This window comes from Nyctereutes procyonoides, unplaced genomic scaffold (assembly GCF_905146905.1).
Source record: "Nyctereutes procyonoides isolate TBG_1078 unplaced genomic scaffold, NYPRO_anot_genome, whole genome shotgun sequence".
Lineage (NCBI taxonomy): Eukaryota > Metazoa > Chordata > Mammalia > Carnivora > Canidae > Nyctereutes > Nyctereutes procyonoides.
Genome location: NW_026575046.1, coordinates 65,679,323 through 65,704,283, shown reverse-complemented (window position 1 = coordinate 65,704,283; position 24,961 = coordinate 65,679,323). Strand labels below are relative to the sequence as shown.

Here is a 24,961-nt window from a genome sequence, read left to right as displayed (position 1 = left end):
TTCTCCAACCATCCCCATGGCCTCTGCTTAGGAGAGGCCTTCATCATGGCACGTGATCCTCTTCCACTTTGTGCTTAGATAAAGGGTGTGTCAGGGCCCGTGTACCTGTCCCCCTGCTCAGGGTAAGACTGAGAGTCAGAGGCCTCACAATGCCTGGAAGGGGCCAGAATGGCCTGTCTCACAGCCCCCTGCCTGGGACTCATATGGGCCTGTCTCACAGGCCCTTATACCCCTGGGACTGTTGATTTATCCATGCAATGGCATCCCTCAACTTGTGTCTCAGTGCAAGCTGCGGGGAGCCTGCACCCTGCATACCTTCCCCTAGGAGCCTTACCAACAACCCCACAAGCTAGCTTTATCGGGAGACCCATTTCACAGAGGAAGAAGCTGAGGCTTGGTTGCCAGAGGTCCCCCGGGAATCCAGCCCAGGTGCCATGAGTCTAGAAGCCCACATGCTGAGCCTCCTCAGTGTGGCAGTTAGGTGGGGGCGGGGGGGGGGAGAGACAGGAGGGGGCTATAGCCCACAGCCCAGCAGATATGGCCTTGGAACAGGCCACTCTCAGGGGCTGGTGAGGGCAACTGGAAAGGCTGGTACCCTGACCCAGCGTTTTACAGAGATGGACATGAAGGTGAGGGCCTTAACTAGACATTAAAGAGAAAATAAAAACCCTTATAAATTCCCCCTTGTGAATAAGATGAAATAAGAACCAAAATTGAATACAATAAAGGTGGAATAATTTAATATAGGGCTTCATTTCTTTTTGACTCAAAGTCAAAGCTGGTCAGTCTGAGTGTATTTTCTCTGGTGAGAGGCAGAGAGAGGTAGGGGGAGAGGAGTGGTACGCTCTCTGGGAGACAGGGGAGGTGCCAACAGCTGCAGGTATAACCCACCCCAGGTTCCAGGACCCCCTCCCATGGAGCCTTGTCCCCATGCAGTCCGGGGAGCTCTGGTGGTTGAGCCCGCTCTCAGCCCTGGGTGCCCTTGTGGCAGGATTCCTGCCCCCTGAAGGCTGGTCAGCAGGAGGTCCCAGGTCCTGCTCCTCCAGGGCCTGGGGCTGAGAGCCTGGGGTGAGCACTCCTCTCCACCCCCACCCGTTTGTCTCCTGGAAGGAGCCACAGTGCTGTTCCTGAACGCCACGGACCTGGACCGCTCCCGGGAGTATGGTCAGGAGTCCATCATCTACTCCTTGGAGGGCTCCTCCCAGTTTCGGATCAACGCCCGCTCAGGTGAGAGCCCTCATCCTGGTCCTCGTGGCTCCCCGTGCCCAGCCCGGGACCTGCCCCTGAGCCAAGTCCTCGCTCCCTTCCCCAGGAAGCCCTCGTTTGGAGCATGCCAGCTTTGAGCACCTGCTTGCATCCCTGACACATTAACTTGAGTGTGATTACTGACCTTACCCCCTTAAAAAATTGGAACATGAACGTGTCCATTAGAGGATGGGTTTCAATGGTGAGGAGCCCTGTGATGTTTAAAACGTGTTCCGTTCTACAAATAGCTGGCTGACATACCACCCGATGGGGGATTACTTCCTCAAGCCTATGCGCCCCCCTCCCTCAGTCACTGACCTCTTTCTTGAACCCTGGCTCCTCTTAACACAGCATGTGCCTTGATTTCCCCCTGCAGAATGAGGATGGTCATGTCAGGGATGTAGTGTGGATCACATGAGTTATTATAGGACGTGATAGAGCAGTCCCTGGCACACAGTACGTGCTAACACAGTTACGTCTCCCTCATCATTCTCTCTGGTCTTTTTGCCCAGGGGCCCGCATCCCTGCTCAGTCCATAGAGCTCTCACCTTTCTTCCCCTTTTCCATGTGCGCCTCTCCAGATCTCTCTCTCTTAAAGCTGGGAGGGGAATGGGGAGGAAAAGAACAACAAGAGACCCCAGGTCAGAAGCTGGGAAGGAATAAGAGGCCCCTGGTTATTCATTTATGAATTCTTTTGGGTGTCGGTAGGGGCCTGCTCTCTGCCAGGTGCTGGGGCACAGGATGGACTCAGACATGGCCTGCCCTCCTGGGGTTCCCGGTCCACTTAGTGGGCATGCAAGGCCCCCGCTTCTAAATACCTGTTGCTCTCTTAGGTAAGGGCACTGGAGGCGCCAAGCAGGCCAACCATGAAATCTCAGTGATGCAACACAACAGAAATTCTAACACACACAGTGGCTCAATGCCTTGTTCAGTGGATGGCCTTGCATGTGGCAGTTCTGGGACCCAGGCACCTTCCATGTTGTGACTCCAAGGTCACTGCAGAGGGGAAGAGAGCCTGGAGTGCTAAGGAGATGTGTATGGGCCAGGCCTGGAGGTGACAGGCATCACTTCTGTCCATGTCTTATTGGCCAGGACCAGGCAATAGGAAGCCTGGGAAGTCATTTCTGGCCGCCCCTGCTACAGGTGACCTGGGGGCATGGGGCACTAAGTCTTCCTGTGATCCATGCCCTTGCCCCCCCAAGCCTGTACCCCATCCAAGTCTGCCTTCAGGCTTTCTTTCATCCCCTTTTCCTGGAAGCTAGGGGAGCACATGGTACTGACACGTACAAAACTAAACTTGTCCAGAGCCATCCTGAGCCTCTCACTCCACCTCGGACAGAATGGAGGGCCTTCCTCCCTGCTCTCAGGAGCCTCTGCCCACCATGAGCCCGCATTTCCAGGGGACTCCAAAGAATACCGTTCATTAACATGAGCCAGGTGCTCAGACCAGCAGCACCCCAGTTCACCGCCTTCACCACTCTGAGGCCGGTGCTAGCATCACCCTTATCTTCCAGCTGATAAAACTGGCGCATAGAAGAGGTTAAGTAACCTGATCAAGGACTTGGAGAGCTTGAACTTCTGACTCCGGAGCCCAAACTTTAAATGTTAGACTCTATAAGCCACATTAGAGCCACATGCTGCTGCCCACATTTAGTGATGGGCGCACTGACCTTTCAGCACCCGGCTGCCTCCCCAGCCGGGGACCACATCTCCACCCTGGAGCCTTTAATAATGGCAGGGACATTTTCTTGCTGCCTTAACACAGCTCCTTCAGCTCTGAAGGTGTGTTTTCCTCTGAGCTCCTCGGTAAAATTAGCCAGGCCTGCTCCACAAAGGTGGCCTTAATTGGATCTAATTTCCCAGACAGGAGGAGCTATCTATCATGCCGACAAGTTCACGTTTAAAACTTTTTAGAGATTAATTTCTTCCTCGCCCTGCCAATTAATTGATACCACCCCAGCAAGGAATAGGGCTCGGTGGGCAGACCTTTGCCAGTCTTTTGTTTCTGGCCTTAGTGCCTTCACTGACCTGTCCCCCCACACCCCTCAGCTCCCCGTTCGGCCCTGTGCAGGCCAAAGGACAGGCCAAATTGACAGGGAGGGAAACGTGAGACCATCTGGTCCAGCTCCCTTGTTGTGTGATAGAATAAACCAAGCACAGAGAAGTTGAGTAACTTGCCTCAGGTGGCACAGCTCAGGCAAGGGGGATTTAAAAATAAATAAATAGGGAACCCTGGGTGGCGCAGCGGTTTGGCGCCTGCCTTTGGCCCAGGGCGCGATCCTGGAGACCCGGGATCGAATCCCACGTCGGGTTCCCAGTGCATGGAGCCTGCTTCTCCCTCTGCCTGTGTCTCTGCCTCTCTCTCTCTATCATAAATAAATAAAAATTTAAATAAATAAATAAAATTAAAAATAATTATAAATAAATAAAGGATGGCATGCAGTCTTTCCTGCCTTGGGGAATTCTCACAGTCTGTGGGAGGGCAGTAAGCATTTTCTGCATGCTGGGAGCTTTACCTACAGCTCTGTGAATCATTTAATCCTCACAAGACCTCTGGTTCGAAGGCATACTAATCTCCATTTTACAGATGAGAAAATTGAGGCTCAAAGAAATTAAGTAACTTTTCCAAGGCCAAACATGTAGAAAGGGCCATAATTGGAATTCGGATCTGGGTCTCGCTGTCCTCAAAGCCTAGCTCTTTCCCATGGCCCACGTCAGAGGGAAACGGCCTGCCTGCCACCATGTACTGAGGCTGGCACAGACCAGCTCACATCTGCTCCTGAGAGCCAAATTCAAGCATCTCCCCCATTCCTTGTTCCACGAACCAAGTGGCCCTGGTGGGAGTATTTATGCCATGGAAATCAGGAAATGCCTTTTTTTTTTTTTTTTTGGTGCTTGCTCTGAAGAGCTGATTATCAAACACCAGCACACCACTGCACATCTTTACCAAAGTGACCTCCATGTTTCAGTTACACCGAAATAGAAAGAAAAGCCAGAACCAGGCTGATCAATGGCCAGTTTTAAATGTTTGCATTTAAGGGAATAACCCATTTATACACTAAAAAAAAAAAAAAAAAACCTCAAGGCCATAGAATCGTGTTACAGGGTCACTGAGGAAATCATAACTATTCTCCGTGCGTTATAGGTTGTCTCATCCAGTAACGAGTCACCATGTGAGCGTGTGTAAGACACATCACATGTTTCAGTGCTGTCCCTGTTTCTGTGACTATCTCAATAAACAGGGCCAGGCGCTGTTCTAAACCTTCAGTGATGTCGACTAAATTAATCCCAGGACAGCCCTCTGGGGCAGTGCCTGTCACCTTGCCCTTTTGACCAGATGGAGAAACTGAGGCATGGAGGACTTAAGTAACAAGTCTCAAGTGACAGAGTCAATAACGTCAGAAGTCTAAAAAAAGAGGTCTTTGGGGCTGGGGGTGCTTTCGCCCTATTCCCCAGCCCCTAACCCCATCATCGGCCTAGATGGTCACACATTCAAAAGTACTTCCCTTCCCTAACATGGAGTTATTATTGGGGATTCCAATTCCCAGGGCCTGGGTTCCATCCCCCCTCCCTTCAGGATGGCCACCTCACACCCCCAGCACCCGCACACACACGTGAACACACACCTGCACACACGCCGCCAGCTGGTGCAGACATCTCTGCTCTCTCCCCCTCCCACCCCAACCCTCTGTCCTGCAGGCGAAATCACCACCACCTCCCTGCTTGACCGCGAGACCAAGTCTGAATACATCCTCATCGTCAGAGCGGTGGACGGGGGTGTGGGCCACAACCAGAAAACTGGCATTGCCACCGTGAGTGCCCACGCCCTCCGTGACCCCTGCTCCCCAGCCCACCTGCAGGGCTCATCTGTGTCCTGAGGCAGTGTGAGGCAGGTGGGAGAGGGCCGAGGGTGGCAGTGACCAAGTCACTGTCAGCCAGGGGTGGCCCTGGAGCCACAGCAGCTATGGGGAAGAAAGGCATTCCCACCTGGGGCGTGGGGGACTTAGGAAGGACAAATGTCCCTCCCCTGTCCCCAGAAGACCAGCTGGGCAAGTAAAAGGCATGCGTTCCTCTCTTGGGGCTCCTAGAAGAAGCAGGTATCCCTGCCGGAATGAGTGGCTCAGAACAGGAAGTGGGGCCCCTAACCTTGGCCACCCCTAAGCCTGGTGCTGAGAAAGGATCCCTAGGCTTCCCTACTGTAAGTAGGTAGGACTCTTATCGGCCCAGAACCCCCATGCATGGCTGTCCCACCAATGAGCCTCAGCTATAGGCTAGTGGAAGCTAGTGGAAGGACATCCGAGGGTCCTGACTGAGCTCTGGGCTGCAGAAGAGACCGGGGTGGATGCAGTGAGAAGCAGAAGACCTGCTGACGGGTCACCCTAGCTGCCTCTGCTCCCTGATCCTACCTGCTTCCTCAGGCTCTCCCTCGGGAGGCCTCCCTGACCTCACTGCATGGCCCTCACCCAACCCCCATCCTCACCTGGCCAGGGGGGCTGGGATCAGTATCGCTCAGACAGGGGCTTGGCAGAAAAATCCCCAGAACCCCGTTCAATCCCGGGAGGCCCCTGCTAATAGGATTCTGAGCCCCATAAATAATTTACCTGGGTGGCAGGTGAGCAGGGAAATTGCTTGGCTCGTGGCTGAGACTGACGGAATCTCAAGGGATCCCACCAGGCCCCCCACCCTGTCGGTCACCTTCCACCAAGCCTGGGATGGGTGAGAGAAGGCCTGGGTTACAGGGAGAATTTCAAGGGTCATTTCATTCCTCCATCCGCTTCCTGATGGGACAGCACCTAAACTCGATCCTCTTGGAGGGGCCTGGCTCCCTCCTGTCCTAGCAAGCCCAGGCGGTGTCTCCAGAGCCCCCAAAGTGGGTGGGGCCCATGGGATCCCTGCTGAGATGCCCCATGGGCACCTGAGTGTGCCTTCTCCTAGGCCCTGCCCCTGCACAGCTCAGCCCGGTGCCTCCCTCTCTGCCCCTTGTCGCCTCGCAGGTGAACATCACCCTTCTGGACATCAATGACAACCACCCCACCTGGAAGGATGCCCCCTACTACATCAACCTGGTGGAGATGACCCCTCCAGACTCTGACGTGACCACGGTAAGGGGGGGTGGGCAGCGGAACTTGGAGCTGCCCTTCTCAGGGTGTCTGCCGTTCCTGTGTGGGTCGCCCTATGGCTGGTCCACATAGGACTGATAGACTTAATGTTTCCCTCTGAGCCAGCCTGTGGAGCAGACTTCCAGAAGCTCTCTTGCACGGCGAAGGTAATCAGAGGCTGGCGGGAAGCCCTCACCCAGTCCTCAGAGGCAGTGGGCTTCAGGCTTTATCAAAGGGAGCATAAGCTAGTGCCCGTGCTTGCCCGAGCCCCCAGGACTCAGCGTGTGCCCACAGGAGGGCCGCCACCCTCCCCTAGCAAGGAGGCTCTGTCCCCCCACCTTTCCTTCACTGTTTCTGTCACTGTGGCGGGGTGTTGGAAGTTCACCCAGGGATTTTCTGGTCTGGAATATTCCAGGTTGGCCCGGGGCCCCTGTGCGTGTTGCGTGCACATACCTCAGAGTGCTGCAAGCAGGGGGAGGACTCAGAGTGGGGAGCAGGGGAGACGTGGCCAAAGTCTCAGGAGACCACAATAGAGCCAGAATCTTGGGGAAGATGAGGAAAGCCAGGGTTGAGCACCACACCTGATCTGCTCTGGGGTTCACATTTGTGAGGTCCTTTCCTCCCCTCACACTTGTGCCCCACCAGGCTTCATTTGAGGTGGCTTATCCCCAGGAGCCAGTTCCAGAGCCCCTCAGCCAGCCGTGAGGGCCATGAACCTGATAGTTCATGGTAACCCCGGATATTGAATGCCTGCAATGTGCTGGGCACTGCCCGGGGGCTTCTCATGAATTCTCTCCTATCCTCATTATGATCTCACGGGGCAGGTGGGACTCATGGCTCCCGTCATACTATGGAGGAAACTGGGTCTTGGGGTTTGAGCAGGGTCCCAGAGCTAGTAAGAGATTGCACCAGGACTTGAACCCAGGTCTGTCTGACTTGGAAACCACCTGGCCCAGCGCTACATCTCTGCTGGCTCAGGGTGCCCTGGCAGGTGGCTCAGGTCCTGAGGGACTGGAGAACGTGGGTGGGATGGGAGAAGACAGGGGTTATTTCACACCCACATCTCCAGGAAGGCTGCCCCACCCGGTGAGGCCTAGCCACCCCACCTGGACCCCTCACCAACCACAGCCAGTAGGGCCACGGTTCCACGTGTTCAAGATTTGAATGGCTCTCAGCTGTGGGTGGGTCCCCATCCCGGAGATTCCAATAGGGAGTGGGTCAGGGATATGGAATCTGGTTTTTCAAAGGCCCCCTTGGAAGGATTCTTTCAAGCTTGGGGCCAGCTGCGGAAACCACTACCTTATGCCGGTTCCTCGGCTCTCTCTATGGCTCCAGATCTTGTGGGAACTCTCTGCTGCCATCTCGTGGGCACTTGGGCTCTGGCCAACCAACTCCCACCGGGGACCCCAAAAGAGCCTACCTTGGAACACCTGTCCAGTCAATTCTTACCTTTCCTTTATGTCTCTGAGAAAATCCTCCCAGAGGGAACTTAGGGGCAAGTGAGGCAGGTGTCCTGCGTGGGAGGAAGTGGCTGCATGTGATACCAGCCAGGGGATGCCTTTTTTGAAGAATCCACCTTCCAGACAAAGAGGTTTGCGGGATGGGGGCTGCACTTGGCCTTGGGCATTTCCCAAACCTAGTCCCCAGCGGCCCTCTCTGGTCTCCAGCCTTCCTCACAGCCTTCTGAGCCACTAGCAGATGTGGACAGTGGACCAGAGCCTGCTACCCAGTGCCTCATCGCTCTCCCAGAACCTCACCAGACCTTGTATAGTGGGCACCTGCTGTGTACCAGGCCCCCTGCTCGCCAAGCTCGGGGGTACAGAGCGTAGCAACGCTCCCCTCCATTTCCCCCATCACTTTTCTGCTTGAACCCACCACTGATTCCCATCTCACCTGTGTTAAAGTCACAGTTCTTTTTTATTTTTTTAAGTGTGTGTGTGTGTGTGTATTTTTTAAGATTTTATTTATTCATAAGAGAGGCAGAGACCTAGGCAGAAGGAAAAGTAGGCTCCTTGCAGGGAACCTGATTCAGGACTCGATCTCCTGACCCCAGGATCGTGATCTGAGCTGAAAGACGCTCAACCACTGAGCCACCCAGGAGTCCCAAAGCCACAGTTCTTACCAGATGGAACTGCCCCACTTTTACCTCTGGGGGAGATAGACATGTGACCCCATCACTCAGTAAAGGCTTGTCAGGGCCATTCCTCCCCAGGTGGGGCAGCTACCCAGTGGGGATTCAAGCATTTCAGTGACCAAGAGCTGAAAAAAAAATGTCATGACTCAGAAGTTCAAACAGAAAAGGGCAAAGTCAAAATTAAAACTCATTATAGCAAACATCTACCAAATGTATTATGAGAATTTCAGCAATTATGAAATTTAGTGTTTGGAAAAATTTCATCGCATTTTAAGGACAAATTGTAGGTTCGATTTTCTAGAATTCTTTTTTTTAATATTTTATTTATTTATTCATGAGAGACACAGAGAGAGAGAGAGGCAGAGACACAGGCAGAGGAAGAAGCAGGCTCCATGCAGTGAGCCCAATGTGGGACTCTATCCAGGGTCTCCAGGATCACACCCTGGGCCAAAGGCAGGCGCTAAACCGCTGAGCCACCCAGGGATCCTGATTTTCTAGAATTCTTAAGAATTTTCAGAATTCTCTGGAATGCCTTGGAATGGGTGATGTGACCCACTGAGTGATGCTGTGTGACCTTGAGTCTGGCTTATGCATCCCTGATCTGCTTTCCCTTTGGGGGAGATAGGCCAGGAAACTAGAAATCAAGAAGCCCATACATCAGTCCAATTTGTCATAGCAAAATACTTTCAAAAGGAACAGTCCTAGGGATCCCTGGGTGGCGCAGCAGTTTAGCGCCTGCCTTTGGCCCAGGGTGCGATCCTGGAGACCCGGGATCGAATCCCACGTCGGGCTCCCGGTGCATGGAGCCTGCTTCTCTCTCTGCCTGTGTCTCTGCCTCTCTCTCTTTCTCTGTGTGACTATCATAAATAAATTAAAAAAAATAAAAAAAATCCATATACAAAAGGAACAGTCCTAAAATTTGGTTAAATTTTATGGCATGTGGGCACTTATATGTGGGTACACACTGGGGCCCCTGAGAAGCCTTCTGAGACCACACGGTGGCCCTAGGTGAAGCAGGAGCTGTGGCCGAGATGGGTAAAGGGAATTGGGGGTGGTGTGATGTCACACCTCTGGGTGACGTCAGGGAGGAGGCTGTGTTTGCATAGAGACTGCCACCTCCTGACGCGTGTCCCCTACCACCCTTCCCACCCTCAGTACCCCTACCATGCATGTTGGCCTTTCAGCCTCAACCTTCTGAACCCAGTAAACTCTTCAGAGCCTCTGCACAAGCCCCTGCAGAGCATGCCTCTCCCTCTACCCCCCACCCTGCTTTTCCCTGGCTGCCTCTTTCTCCTCTACCTTTCCCAGCCTAAAATGCCACTTCCTTGGAGAGGCCCTCCCTGACCACCCTGCCTAAAGTAACTCTGCTCGCTCTCTTATACTGTGTCTTCCAGAGCCGATCCCACATTGGTGTTTCTTTATTAGGTTCCTGCTCAGTGATTTAGTGGGCAGCGTCTGGTCTCAAAATGTCTAGGGTCTAATCCCAGCCCCATCCCTTACCAGCTGTGTGACCTTAGGCAAGTCACCTCGCCTTTCTGTACTCCAGTCTTAACCTAGAAAATGTGGCCAGTAAGTACCAACCCCCTGATAGACGTGTGGTTCGTACTTGACAAGCCAAATGGTGAGTGGCAGATTAAGGATAGCTATGGTCACCACGCCTCCCCTGCTGGAACCATACCTGTCTTGTTTGCTCTTGAACCCCAGTGCCTAGCTCGGTGCCAGGTGCATTGTTAAGAATTTAAAAATTGGCAAATGCTGGTCATTGAGGGGCTTGGTGACTCTTCTTCCCCAGTTCCCCCAGCCCCCCAGCTCTACAAGGTCAGGCCCGGTCTTCCTTGTCAGAGGGAGATTAGGCTGTGTGACTCACCAGTCTCTCAAACGCAGGTGACTTTTCAGAGCTGTGCACAGACAAGTGTGTACCTGCATCCTGGTGGGCCAGGAGCTATCTGGGCGTGTGGGTCAGTGTGCACACGGGTGTGCCCAGGGCATGCGCCCCCACGGGCAGGAGCTTGCAGCTTGGTCCTTCTCTGTGTGCGAAGGAGATTTTGGGCCAACCCTCCCTCCTAGCTGCTGCAGGCTCCTTCAAGGACCTGGCTGATGGGCATTGATTTAGAGCCTTTCAAAGCCCTCCAGCAAAATAAGAGAGGGGAGAGGGAGAGAATTATTCCCTGTCAGGCCAGGAGAAAAATGAGAGTGTGACATGGGAAATGAAGAGGGGAAGTGGTGAGACTCTACACAGTTGCCCAGCGGGGAGGCTGCAGGAGGGGCCTGAGCTGGCTGCCCTCTCCCGTGCCCCGACCCTGCCAGGGAGTGGGCCAAGAGGTGGAGGCCGGGGCCCAGCCCCCACCTAGGGTCCTGCAGAAGCAGCCACCCCAGGCACCCTCAGGCATATGCACTCAAGGGGCAGGGAGAGGAGGGGAGAAGCCCACCCCCTGCCCCACCACGTAAGACTGATCTCTGCGTGATCCGCAACAAGCTACTAGCCTGGAACAGCTCCTTTAACTGTGCTGTGCCTCAGTTTCCCCATCCAGAAAAGTGAGGATTAAAACCTCGCCCTGCTCCTCCTCTAGAGAGAAGCTCTGTAGAAACGCAAGTATTGCCGGTCAGCAGGATGACTCTGCCTGGCTGAAGTGACACCTGGAGTGCCTAAAAGCCCTGCCTCCTGGTGTCGATGTGGGGGTCGTGGGGTGCCCTCTATAGAGACTAGGGGAACTAAGGTGACCTGCCCCACAGCACAGCGAGGGCCCCTCAGGCCTGCCCCCCAGCCCTGCCCCCTGGTGCAGCCGGGCACACCCACTCCCCTCCTACCCCTCTGAAGCAGAAGGAGCCTCTGCAGAACTCAGCACCAGCCCTGGCCTCTCTCCCTGACCACTCCGGGCCCAGGGGCAGATGGGGGCCCTCAGCCAGGGCAGCCCATCTGTCTGTTCTGGTCTGGTGGCCCTGGAGACACGTCCGGCTGGGGACTAAGCCAGAGGAGGGACAGATTCTGCTGCCAAAGCACAAAAGGCCCCACATCAAGTAAGATGAAGGAGCTGACGAGGCCAGGCTGTCATCGCCCAGTGTCCTGGAGTTAAGAATGACACCGTCCTGATGCAGCCCTGGGGACTGCGGTCACCACCCCCTTCCGTTGATCTTGTTCACCTCCGGTGCCACAGTGACCTCTGCAGCACAAGGCAAAGGATGAGCGGGGGGGGGGGGGGGGGTCCTGCTGTCCTGGGACCCCAGGAGGCCTCCAGGGTGGGGGCTGGGGCAGCCTCAATGGTGGTGCTGTGTGACCTTGAGTCTGCCTTGTGCGTCCCTGAGTTCTGCTTTCCCTTTGGGGGAGGTAGATGTGAGAGAGGTTTTCTCCAAAGCAGGAGACACGCAGGCATGGGGACGGGAAGAGAATGGGTTATGGGGGTCGCCCTGGGTTAGGTGGGCACTCAGGTGCACCCCTTTCTGGGATGAGGCTTACAAGTGGAGAACCCAGTGGGGAGCCTGGAGAGCTAAAGACCCTCCCCCGTTCTCAGGTGGGAGATGCAGTGCCCTCTTTCCTCCAGCTTCCCGCCCCCCCCCCCGCCCACAACATCCCCAGCTTGCTGAGACCCACCTTCTAAACCAGGGGGGAGAGGGGGGAGAAGCTTGTCCATGGCTCCCTTCCCCTGCCCTGTCACTCCTGGTGTCACAGAAGCCTAATTCTTTTCAAACTGACTCACAAAAAAGTCCAAAGGAAGGAAGGGAAGTTTTGAGGAGGAAGATCCACGTCCCCTAATCCAGGGTTTCAGATTGTCTCCGAAGCTCAGCCAAAGGTTCAAACTTTTCAGGCCTCCCCAGCCTCCTGAAGAATTCCTAGTCTGCAAAGAATTCCATGATCATGGACCTACTGGTCACCCCCTGCTCCCCCAAAAGCCCACGAATGTGTTACCCCACATGTCTGGAAAGTAGTGACATGGAGATGTGCTGCCGGCTGCTAGCGTGGGCTCTGGAGGGACCCTGAGCCACTTCTGAGACCTTGGGAGCCTCCCTGAGCCTCATCTGTGAAATGCACCTAATTGTAGAGCCTCCTCACAGGGCAGCTGACATGGGACCTGCGGAGGGCCTGGCATTTATGAGACGTGGAGAGCTCCCTATACATGGGGGTGTGCTAGGTGCCGCTTCTACAAATCGGAAGGCTGGGGCTTAAGTGGGGAAAGGGACTGGCCTGAGGGCAAAACTGAGCGGGTGAAGACACCAAGGAGCTCCCACTGCTGGCCCATCTTGTGAACTCCCTGCCTGCCCACCAGGATCCTGCCAGGGCCGGGAGGAAGGGAGGGAGGGACACCGCCAGATGCCTGCAGGCAGCCCAGGGCACAGAGATGCCCTCCCAGGCTGGGCTCAGTAGAGCATCGGTCCCCTCCTGGGCAGGTGGTGGCCGTGGACCCGGACCTGGGGGAGAACGGGACCCTGGTGTACAGCATCCAGCCGTCCAACAAGTTCTACAGCCTCAACAGCAGCACAGGCAAGATCCGCACCACCCACGTCATGCTGGATCGGGAGAACCCTGACCCCGATGAGGCGGAGCTGATGCGCAAGATTATCGTCTCTGTCACCGACTGTATGTGTCCCTGGCAGCCCCACACACCTTGGCTGTGGCCCTGACTCTCAGGGTCCGGGGGGGCCTCCCCCAGTGACGTGTCCTCCCTGTGTCATGATAAGAATGGAGTCACGCTTGCTTGCCAGTTGGAGCTCCCACAGCACCCTCGGGGGAGTGGAGGGTGGAAGTGGCTGGGGGCGCCAGGCCCAGGCTGCTCCCTGAAAGGACCACTGGGATGGAAAAGTCTCTGAGCCTGCCTCCTTCTCCCCACTCCCCTTTCTCCCTGTCCCTTTGTCTTCTGCACCCCTCTTTCCCTCTCCCCGGCACCCCCAGGCGGCAGGCCCCCCCTGAGAGCCACCAGCAGTGCCACAGTGTTTGTGAACCTCTTGGACCTCAATGACAACGACCCCACTTTTCAGAACCTGCCTTCCGTGGCTGAGGTGCTGGAAGGCACCCCGGCGGGGGTCTCTGTCTACCAGGTGAGTTTCCCTTTCCTGGCCCGAGCTCCTGGTCTGTCTCCCTCACCTCCCCAGCCAAAAAGTGGGCAGAGGATCCCCTGGGTGCCTAGCCTCGTGTTGCACACGTTGCAGTGAGGGGGAAATGCCAGCCAAGACCCCTGGGCAGCACACGGTCTGTGCCAGGCTTGGAGAGCCAGTGCTCTGAGACATGGAATGGAGGCTTCCTGAAGGAGCAGGAGGGGCTTGAGCTGGGTCTTAAAGGACAGGTGGATTTGGAGAGGTGGGGGGAGAGCACCAGGGGAGCTTCAAGAATTCTGGGAGGCCAAGCCAGGCAGGTCTGGCCCCAGACCCTCAACACCCCGAGCCTGTAGCTGATTCTAGAACCCAGAGGTTGACGGATGAAGCCCAGGCCCTCTGCCCCCATGAGCAGGCCACTCTCCTGTGCTCTCCCATAAGCCCCCAAAGCAGCTCCACACGGCGGGGAGCACTCTTTGCAGGAGGCTGACAAGTACCTGTGGCCAAGAAGGACTAGGGCCCGATCTTGAACTCGGCCCCTCTGCCTCCTGCTCCATCACCCTCTGTCAAGTCCGTCCTGAAGGTGCTCATTCAGGAAGGATGGTGCCCTCTCAGAAATGCTGGAAGGCCCTCAAGGACATGGGCTCTGGAGTACACCGACACGAGTGTGGACCCCAGCTCCTCCACTTGTGTGCTGTGGGACCTAGAGCAAACTGCCTCGCTGGGCCTCAGTTTTCTCAGCTGTGAAACGGGGATCGTAGCAGTACCTGCCTGGCTGTGCTGCGGGAATTCGGTCAGACGCGCGTACAGCCACCCGGCCCCTGGGCTGCAGGAGATCACGGCAGCGCTTGCGCTCGTCGGCAGGTGTCTGCTGTGAGGGCTTGTACTTGAGACACAGCGGGATCCAGTAGCAAAGGGTTAGCCTGATTTCACTCGGAGAAGACAGGGTCGTGTGTCAGGATGCCACAGCAGGTAACCTTGGTGACGCCCTGCAGGCGTGCTGGGCCTCAGTTTCTTCATCCGTGAAAGGAGAGCCGATAAATCATCTTAGAAGGTCCCAGGGAGCAATCGGTCCAGCAGGACATTCTCCCAAACCCCCAGCAGGGGGGGCTGCGATCCAAGGACCAGCGGCCAGTGGCTTAGGGGCAGGTGGGTGAGAGAGCCAATGAGCCCCAGGGTGTCTCCGGGGCTCACAGAGGTGCCGAGGGCGCAGCTTCTGAGTTCCCACAGGAACTGGCTTAGGCACGGAAAGATGGTTCAAGGAGCTGGGGCGTCTCACTTGGGAACTGTCCCCCGATACAGGAAGAGGGCTCTGACCAGAGCTGTGCATTCCCCAGTCCCCTCTACAACCTGGGCTGGTAGTGAGTCCTGCTGGAGGGGTGGAGACCTTTCTCCAGGAATTAGAGCTGTATGCAGATAGGTTAGAAGTAGTGAGCCTCCCGTCCTGGGAAGCGTTCAAGTTGAATGGACACCCTCCTGACACCATCCAGCTTGTTGGATGTGAATTAGACTAATGACCTTGACATTGTCTTTCCGTCCTGGGAGTCTTGGCTGAATCCAAAGCTTTAATTTTGACTGTTAATTCACATTTTCTCCAAGGTCTCGAATCCTCTTCCGTGCTGTATCAGGGTCTCGAGGCAGGAGGGCTCTCATCAGCACTAGAGGTGCAGATGGGAACGGCGTTAGGGATTTGGGAGGATGCTTGCCTACACGTGGCCTCAAATTACTTTTTCAAGACAATAAACAAATTATCAAGTGACTTTTAAAAACTCTTTTCTGCCATCCTGTCTAACGAAGCGGGGAGAGAGCGCTGCCGACTGTTCTATGTAGCGGAGCTACACGAGGTGGAAGGGCTCTTGGAGCCGCAGCAGCTGGGAAGCCGCTTAACATGATGGGGCTAGGAGCCCCAGCCAGCCAGGGTCCCATGTGGGGGGGCCTTGCCCAGGAGCGTTTTGAAGGGGAAGGCTATGGGGAGGTAGACTCTTGTTCTAGAAACTGCCATCCCCACCCCACCCCACCCTGGGCCCTCTTGATGTATCTGGACGCCTTCAGCTCTGACATGCTGCCCTCTTAGCACCTGGGAGGGTGCACCGGGGACAGTGGTGTGGCCTGAGGCTTGGAGGGAAGCAGCCGCGTCTGGCCAGAGCTCAGCACGGGTCAGTGGGAAGGAGGGGGCACTCCTCACATCCCAACCCCTCACATGGCCCCTGCTTTCCCCCAGGTGGTGGCCATCGACCTGGACGAGGGCCTGAACGGGCTGGTGTCCTACCGCATGCAGGTGGGCATGCCCCGCATGGACTTCCTCATCAACAGCAGCAGAGGCGTGGTGGTCACCACCAGCGAGCTGGACCGTGAGCGCATCGCTGAGTACCAGCTGCGCGTCGTGGCCAGCGATGCGGGCACCCCCACCAAGAGCTCCACCAGCACGCTCACCATCCGAGGTGAGGGCCGGGGGTGCCGGGCAGGGTGGGGAGCCACTGCCTGCTGTCTCCGTCGATATGGGTCCAGGGTGCCTTGCTGATGGGGCACCCTCCTCCACCGTGCCGTGCAACACCGCCTTCTCTGCCTCCACCAAGTCGAAAGCACCAGCAGAGCCTTCTCCCTGCCCGGCCACTGCCTCAGTATCCCCGGGGGCCTGGACCCACAGCCCTGCACCCTCTTTGATCACAGCCTCTTTGATCCTGGGTGTCACCAGCAGGCAGGGGTAGAGCCCTGCACCCTCTGTCTGGGCAGGACCGAGGCCACTTACTGTTTCTCCTCTGTTCCGGTCATGTCTTTAATTCTTGGGAGAAAACAAGGACGTTGATGGGAGCTGTGGCCAAAGGGCCAGAGCTAATCACAGAGAAGTAGGTGCGGAATGTAACGGCCAGATGTGGCCTGTTCTCCAGCACACAGGCCGGCGCCCGTCCTGGCTCCTGCCTGCCCCAGCGGGACTGGCGCGGGTCAGGGTAGCCTCAGTACAAACATTTACCCTCCTTAGTCACAACCCAAGTCGTGACTACGCGTCCTCTCATCGTCCCACGCTTGCCTTGGGGGCTCCTGGTGCCAGTTTGGGGACCCACTTGCGTGCCAGGATTGGCAGGAGGTGCTCGGTCCCCTCAGAGAGGGCCCCGGGGGATTTTTCCCCAGGCCTCAGCAGAAGCCACGTCCTGCACAAGCTGATCATTTCTCCTGGTGTTATCACAACAAGGAGCCAAAGCAGGGGGGTGGGGTCATTTCACTGTGAAGATTGTCCTAAGTCCCATCAGGTGAGAAAACAAATCTTAAAGGGAAATTAGACTTTTCTGGAGGCGGGCGGAGATCCTCCAAGCCAGCTGTTTTCCCAGGACTAGGGGTAGGACTCCCCAAGACCCCAACTCTGCCACTCCCTTACTATGTGACTTGGGACAAGTGACTCAACTGCTCTGAGCTCCTCCCCTCCTCTGTCTGGTGTGTCTATTCGTGCCTGCCTCGTGAGGGTATTCGGAGGGGCACACGGGGCACAAGTGTACGGGCAGCACTTAGCACAGGCTCAACACATGGGAAGAGCTGAGATGTCACTGTCATCGCCATCATCATGACCGGTGTCATGAGATGCGTACTGGAAAGAGCCCCTGGGGCTTTCTGCCCCGCCTTGAACAGCATCCCCGGCAACAAACCGCCAGGGGAACAGGACTGTGGGAGGCCGAGGAGCTCTGGTCAGCCCTGCCCTGACCCCAGCAGGCGTGGGGAACGAGACGTGCTGACCACACACCCCCCCCCCCCCGCCTCTGGAGCTGGGTTGCCTGGAGCAGAAGCCAGGCCTAGCCCCGTGCGCTCACTCCGCCCACAGTGCTGGACGTGAACGACGAGACACCCACCTTCTTCCCGGCCGTGTACAATGTCTCCGTGTCCGAGGACGTGCCTCGGGAGTTCCGCGTCGTCTGGCTGAACTGCACGGACAATGACGTGGGCCTCAATGCCGAGCTCAGCTACTTCATCACAGGTGTGGCCCTGCCTCTGCCCCTTCCAGATGGGCACCCCACCCCGGGGGATGTGGGGGGTAAGGAAGGGGAGGGGGCCGAGTCAGCCCTCAGGCTTTAGCTCTTGCTGGGACTCCCTGAGGGTTTGCTCTTGGCTTCTCTCAAGGGCTTTGTAGATAGGTCCCTCCGGTCTGGCTCTCTAGGGGCCTCCTGAGCCTATTTGGACATTGGGGGAACTTACTGAGGTTCAGTCTGGAGGGAGGGCAGGAGCCCTGCCCCTCACCCCATGTCAAGGTGATAAAGCTGTGACCAGAAGACTGTGATCTTGTCCTTCCCCAAGGACCCTTTACTCATGAGAATTCCCATCTGTTTAAGGACAGATGATTTCAGTCTTTCTAAATAAAATAGTTTTAGGTCCCCAATACCGAGTCGAGAGCTGTGGAGAGATAGTATGAGGCCATGTCCTGGCCCAACAGGAGAAAGGGAGTCATGATCAACTAGTGATGTCTGCCGTGACACAGACTGGGTAGGTGGTGGGAAACGTGCCATGTGTTAGTCATGCCCGGATTAGACCTGTTGCCCAGCGTTCTTCAGTCCCTGATACACCTGAGAGGTGCTGGGATGGTGGAAGGCAGTTCTTTCACAACCCTTAGCTGTCCTTTGACCATTTTGCTGGCTCAGTCTTCTCTCTGGCCGTGGCCCGCCTGCAGCCACGTTACTCACACGCTCACGTGCACACATGTGTATGCACCTGCATTCAGTGCACACACCAACCTCCCTGACACCTCTGCCCCTGGAGCAAGGGATCCCAGGTTGGCAGCCCATCCTTGCCTGCGGCAGCCCTCAGCCTCTCCTTTTCAGATCTTTCCCTCTCTCCTCTCCCTAAAGGGACCCAGTTACCCTGAGGCCAGCTACTTACAGTCTAGTCCTCAAGAATGCCTCAGGAAAGGCCTAGTTATCAAGACACACCCCCCCCCAACGTGGACCAGTCATAGTTCAGCACCCAGCACCACATGTGCCTCAGTTTCTCCCCTTCCCCACTAGGAACCATGTGAAGGGTGCTTCAGACCATCCACAAAGAGGTCAGCAGTTTTCCCAGGGACAAACCATGTAAGGACAAGGGAGCACCTGGCAGTTCCCAGGATGCTTTCCCAGCGCCCCAGACTGGCCAGTTCCTGCTGACCTGCTCAGAGCCCTCCCAGCTGGGATTCTCAGATTTTCATTTGCTCCCTTCTGGGGTTTGCTGCCTGGGGTCCTGGTCCAAGCTAGCCTAAACCCAGTGCTGCAGCGCCCTCTGCTGCCCAGAACACCACATCACCTGCCAGCTGGCTGGGGGGGGGGGCGGTGGTCTTCACAGCTTCAGGTGGACTCCGACAGGAAACTGTCCACCTTGGAGAGGAGACCCTCCCACTTGCCACCCCATCTACCTGCCCCTACACTTCCCTCTTTGGAGCCTCTAGGAGCCCCCACTCCAAAAGCCCAAGATCAGAGACATGGAAAAATCTTAGCTGACCCCAAAGTCCTTGGCCCCATATAAAAGCCTCGACCCGGGTTAACTGCTCAGACCATGTCTACCAGATGGGCAGGCAGCAGAATGGTGAAGGACATGGACTCAGGAATCAGAATGCCAAGCCGGAGTCTCATATGAAAAGAGGCGACTGTAACCCCAGGCAACACACGTCACCCCACTAAAGGAGTGTAAAGTGTAAAGCCCGCCCTGTAAAGTGGGCTTGTGATTGTGATAGTACAAATGAGATGAAAGAGTCCACGTGAAGTGCCTGGTATGCAGTAGGTGCTCAGTGAAAGTTCAACCCTTCTGATTTCAGGCATTCGGCACCCCCACCTGAGCCCACGCAGGCCACACCCTCATCAGAGCCCCCACCCCCCACCCCACCCCACCAAGCTCAGAACCCTGTCCTTGGCCAGGGCTGTAGAGGCAGCATGGCCTTTTTCTCCCACACTACCCCCGGAACGTCCTGGCCCAGAAGCAGAGCCGGGGTGCCACCGCCCTTTCCCTGGCAGGAGCCCTGTTCCTCACAGAGGCTGCATTGTCTTTGGCCCACAGGTGGAAACGTGGATGGGAAGTTCAGCGTTGGCTACCGTGATGCCGTCGTGAGAACAGTCGTAAGCCTGGACCGGGAGACCACAGCCGCTTACACGCTCGTCCTGGAGGCCATCGGTACGCCACAGTTTAGTGGGGCTACCCCTTTGAGGGCCAGCCGGGCCTGACCCCGGGACCCAGGCCTTCAGCCAGAGGCTGTCTTGACATCAGTGGAGAAAGGGCAGCCAGACATCCAGCACGTTACTGAGCACCGGTGGGCGTGAGGCTTAGTATGCAGCGCAGCACGCATGCTGCTCAGATGGTGGAGTGGGAGCTACAGGAGACCCGCACGGGAGACCACTGTGTAGACCAATCATGGAAAAATGAGGCCCAAATGAGGCTTAGAAAGGGGGAAGGGAAGAGCCAAGTATGTCAGGCACAAAGGGAGGTAGAAACGTGTTAGGGGGAAGGGTGCCATCAAGGAAGTCTTCTTAGAGGAAGTGGCATCTAGGAGTGTCTTTGGATCAGTTAGGAGTCTTGGTTGCAAGTTTTAAAACAAACTAACTTAAGTAACATGGGCTCACCAAACCAGCCCATAGGGCAATAGAGCTTCAGGTATGACTGGATCAGATGGTTCCACCGGGGCCTCAGTCTCTCTGCCTGGGCTAGCTCTGCCTCCTGTGTGTTGTCTTCATTCTCTGGCCTACATAGCGACAAATGGTTGCTGCAACCCTGGCCTTAATCCTCTTGGGTTCAAGCGCAGCAGCAGGGAGGCAGCACTTGCCTCTTTCCTGGTCTTCCAGCCTGAAGCCCCAGATGAGCTCTGATTAGATCCATCTGCCCCAGTGCCTGTCCCTGAGGCCCTCACCGTGGTCAAGGGAGGGGAGACGTGCTAACTAGGCCTAAATCACATGTCTGCCCATCCCTGGCACCGGTGGGTGGTCAGACCTGCCCAGAACCCCAGGCCTCGGAGTCAGGAAGGTAGGGTTCTCAGAGCGCCCTTCAGGACATGGACTTTGCCTGCAAGAGCAGATGGTGCAGCTGGGCAGGTACCCGTCACCGCCTTGAAGGCCAAGTCAGGTTTCAGCAAGCTGAGAAGGGAGGGCGTTTCAGGCAGAGGAACCAGCCCCGGAAGAGACCTGGCTGTGGGAAAGAGGTGTGTGTGGGGTGTGTGTGTGTGTGTGTGTGTGTGTGTGTGTGCGCGCACCACGCGCACCAGTAGCTGGCTCATGGTGTCATGCACCCTGGGGAGGAGGAGTCTGCAGTCAGATAGGCCAGCTTGTCAAGGCCTAAACATTGGGCCAGAAATTTGGTCTTTGGTCCCCAGGCAGTAGGGAGCCCATGAGGGCTCTGGATGGGAAGAAGGGTGTGATGAGGCCTGTGGCCCTGCTCCTAGGAGCACCCAGTTCAACATCTGCCATAAGCTGCGGGTGAGAGGGAGTGAGCTTTCTGTGCCCCTCTCTTTCCAGCCTGTAGCCCCCCGCCAGCCCACCCATGTCCAGATGCATCTACCCTCTGCCCTGCTCTGCTCTCGCCCTCGGGAGACCCCTCATTCCCTCTGTGTCAAGCACTGCCTGGCTGGAGGAGAGGGCCCAGGATCAGGCCTCTGATGGGCCCTGCCAGCCCGAACTGTCCCCAGCTGGGGGCAAGTAAGCAGGACCTCCAGGAGCCTCCAGTGGGAGGATGGGCTTGGAGAAGAGCTTAGGAGGGCAGGATCGCCTACCTCGGGATGGGCAACTGTGGCCCGGCATGTGGTCAGCTGGCCTGGGAAGAAGGATGGAGTCACCCCTCGTCCTCAGCCCACTCCAGCTCCCTGTACTCCTCCTGGGGTGACTGTCCTTGCCTAGACACGTCGCACAAGCTCCTTCCTTCTGGGAGGACAATCTGACAGCTGCCCCTGGGGCTGAGCCGCTTCCCCAGCCCTGGGAGGGTCCTGCAGGAACCTGGATGGGCAAAACCCGTGGACACCTTAGGCTTAGAAATCAAGCTGGGCTTGTCCCCCTGAGTGCAGAGGGCCCAGAGGCCAGATCTCTCCTCTAGGCCGGTTTGACCCATCTCTTATTTCACACAGGATGACAATCAGTTGTGAACATTTGAAAATCAGGAGATTTTATGTACAAGCTCCGATGTTCAGTTTCTCTGGAAAAATCAGAAGATGTAGTGTCACTGGGCCCACCCTCTGTCTGTCCCCTGTGGACTGGAAGAGGGGAGAGCTGCCCACTGGGGTCGGCCCTCCCATGTGTGCACCCATGGGTCTCACCCACCTGGCCCCGAGAGCCACTGGCTTGTGATCTCGGTACCTGCACCTGTCTCCTCAGGCCGCTGTAACAAATTGCCAAGACTGGGTAGCTTAAAAGAGTAGAAATTTATTTCCTCATGGCCCTAGAGGCCAGAAGTTCAAAATTAAGGTGTCAGCAGGGCTGCCTGCATTCCCCTCTGAAGGCTCTAGAGGGGAATCCTTCCTTGACTCTTCCAGGTTCTGGGGGCTCTAAGTATTTCTTGGCTCGTGGCTGCAAAATCCAATCTGTGCCTCTGACTCAATATGACCTTCTCTCTCTGCCTTCTTCTCCTAAGGACCCTTGTCATTGGGTCTGTGGCCCACCCAGACAGTCCAGGACACCTCATCTCAAGATCCTTAACTCCGTTACACTTTCAAAGACACTTTTTCCTACTCAGTTTGCACTCACAAGCTGCCTGGGACCTGGCAAGGGCATATGTTCTGGGGGCTACCACAGAACTGCTTCGTGCCTCAGTTACCCCCTCTGTGAGATGGGGCTAATGAAAGCAGCACCAACTTCACGTGCTTCTTGTGAGGACTGAATGCCTTAGAATAGCGCCTGGGACCTAATAAGCCTTGTTAGTGTTATTCTCAATCTAAAAGGGGGAAGAGCCACCCCTTGCCAGAGCCAGAGTGGGTGGGATGAACAGGACACGTGCCCAGGGAATGTGCCCCTCACGCAGCAGCTAACAGCCCATCCTCCTTCGGCTCCCACAGACAATGGCCCCGTAGGTAAGCGGCGCACGGGGACAGCCACTGTGTTCGTCACCGTCCTGGACGTGAACGACAACCGGCCCATCTTTCTGCAGAGCAGCTATGAGACCAGCGTCCCCGAGGACATCCCTGAGGGACACAGCATCGTGCAGGCAGGTGGCCGTGGCCCCCTGGGGCAGCTGGTGGGCTGGGGGCAGGCGGGGCTGCACACATGCTCAGTGAGGCCAGGGCACAGATGCCACGTGGAGGGATGGAAACAGGAGAGGGTCCAGCGGCAGCTCGGGAGGTAGCCAGGAGCCCTCCTCCCTCCTGGGGAGAGTAGGCCTTTCGTTTCTGTAGCCTACTGACAGCACCCTGGCTCCCCCAAAAAACATAAGGAAGGCTTTGCCTCTCCCCTTCCCCCGAAGCTCGCTCCTCTCCCCCCACCCCACCCAGAGGGCCTGTCACAGCAGCAAGGGCATGGAGCTGTCACATTTTCCCTGGAAGGAGGTGAGGGGGAAAGAGCCAGGGCCGGCGGGGCCCAGCACAGAGAGGCTTTCATGGGTCCTTGGCCAAAGCTCTCCTCTCGAGAGGTTAAACAGGCACAAGAAGAAAGAGCCCCTTTGCCTGGGGAGCAAGAGTGACAGCTATGAGGCTCAGCGGGAGAAAGGAGACGACCTGAAAGTGAGGCTCGGGTGCCCTCCCCCACCTTGCCCTGGAGGCCTCAGAGGCTGTGGGGAGGGAGGCTGGGAATGAATTACCCTCTTCAGCAGCTGTGGAGGCGGAGGCGGAGCCCAGCACAGCAAATCTGGGCCTGTCCCTGGGGCAGGTCCCCAGGATCAGGGGCTGCAAGTGTGTCCAGCTCCCTGCCTCTGGCCCGCTGGGAGCCAAGCAGGAAGCGAGTGGGCTGGGAGCAGGGTGCTGACTCCTGGAGTCCAGGAAGCCACGAGAATTTGCCAGAGTCTCTGGGTTGGTCCCAGAAGGACGCACCAGGAGGTTCTCTTCCTCTGGGCCTCAGCTCCTCCTCTAGCCTTACGCCTGCCACCCCACTCTACCAGACTGACAGTCTCCCAGGGCCGCCATCCCCACCCCCAGCTTTTCCATTGCCTTTAGATCTCTGGGAAGCCTTACCCCTACCCCTGGTCTCCAGGAAGAGAGCATCTAGTGCCAGGTGGGCACACACACTGGCTGGGGGATGACACGGGAGACTGTAGGCCAAATTCATCCTGGGACGTCTCAGGGAGGCCCTGGGAAGGGAACCAGAAAGAAGTTCACCAGCTGGAAGGAAAAAGGGTAACAAACTCCCATGGGAGGAGGCCTGCCCCACTTTCCAAACAGAATCGGTTTCTGTTAACACAACACTACACAGCCTGAAGTTGTCAAGTCCAGGAGTGAGACAGGGCAGCCCCAATTTCCCCATTTCTAAGGGAGAAATTCAGGCATTAGTGACTTCTCCAAGGCCCTGGAAGTTTCTGGCCAAGGTGGCCTCACTGATGTCAGAATGACCTGGAAGGGAAGGTACACTGGGCCTCACCAACTTGCTTGGAGACAAACTTCTGTCTAGGGGCATGTGAGGGAAGAAGAGCCCCTCCCCCACTCCTAGGACTCCTTAAGCTTTTGGGAGTTGGGGACACATGCAGATGGGGCTGCCCTTCACTCAGGAAATAGAGGCATCATTCATGCTTCTGTGCCTGGAGCTGGTGAGGCAGCGTGAGAGGCTGGACGTAGTCTCACTCTCTGCAAGCTCCCAGGCTCGTAAGAAGGAGGAGACCTAGATGTGGGTGGCCCACACTGCTGAGAGGAAGTGATCCCTGCCCTCCCTCTGAGAGACATGAAGTGAAGGGGTGGTTCCAGGCAGGAGGTGACTTTCAGCTGGAGAGCAAAGATGGCTTCACGGAGGATGCCTTGCGAAGCGTAAGCCTGGGGAGGACAGGTAGTTGAGTTTGTCTGGAGTCTTGGGTCAAGATGAGGCTAGAAAGATAGCTTGGAGCTGGCTCCCAAAGGGCACTGAGCATCACACAAAGGGGCTCTGGGTTTATCTAGCTGGCAGTTGGGAGCCAGCAATGGTTCTGGAGCTGCAGCAGTTGGGAACAAGTGGCAAAGCGGGAGCTCACTCTTTGAGAAGACCTGGATGGCTGTGCCGTGAGTCATAGCAGGGTGGGTTGGGGCAGCCCTGTGGCAAGGCACAAGGTGGCCCTGGCCAGCCGACTCTCTGGAGCAGCAGGTGGACAGCTCAGAACTCCTCTGTTTGCTCTCCAAATTTGGGACCAAAGTGTACAGCCACGGCCCCGTGGGGAGAGTTTGGGGGTTTGGAATTCCGAGAAGCCCGCTCTAGGGTGGGGTTGCTTTGACAGGTAGCCAGTCAGTGACGTGATTGCTAGAAACTCAGCGTACCTAGCATGGTCCAGTCCTGAGGCGCTGTCCTGGACCGGTCTGGACCCTCCTACCCCAAAGGGAGGATGCCTCCTTCCCTGGATGAGGCAGGGGCGCTGTGATGTGCCCTCA

At 56.6% G+C, this 24,961-nt stretch overlaps 1 protein-coding gene across 1 annotated transcript in view; it reads left to right on the top strand.

Moving 5' to 3' along the window:
* The window catches only part of LOC129509498 (cadherin-23-like), a 322,243-nt gene that overhangs the window by 289,782 nt on the left and 7,500 nt on the right, over positions 1 to 24,961 (top strand). Inside the window, exons 19-27 of the mRNA XM_055325089.1 lie at positions 1,111 to 1,227; positions 4,945 to 5,057; positions 6,240 to 6,347; positions 12,862 to 13,051; positions 13,364 to 13,509; positions 15,725 to 15,944; positions 17,315 to 17,467; positions 19,510 to 19,623; positions 22,481 to 22,633. Coding sequence (XP_055181064.1) covers positions 1,111 to 1,227; positions 4,945 to 5,057; positions 6,240 to 6,347; positions 12,862 to 13,051; positions 13,364 to 13,509; positions 15,725 to 15,944; positions 17,315 to 17,467; positions 19,510 to 19,623; positions 22,481 to 22,633 — 1,314 coding nt within the window. The remainder of the gene's footprint in view (positions 1 to 1,110; positions 1,228 to 4,944; positions 5,058 to 6,239; positions 6,348 to 12,861; positions 13,052 to 13,363; positions 13,510 to 15,724; positions 15,945 to 17,314; positions 17,468 to 19,509; positions 19,624 to 22,480; positions 22,634 to 24,961) is intronic.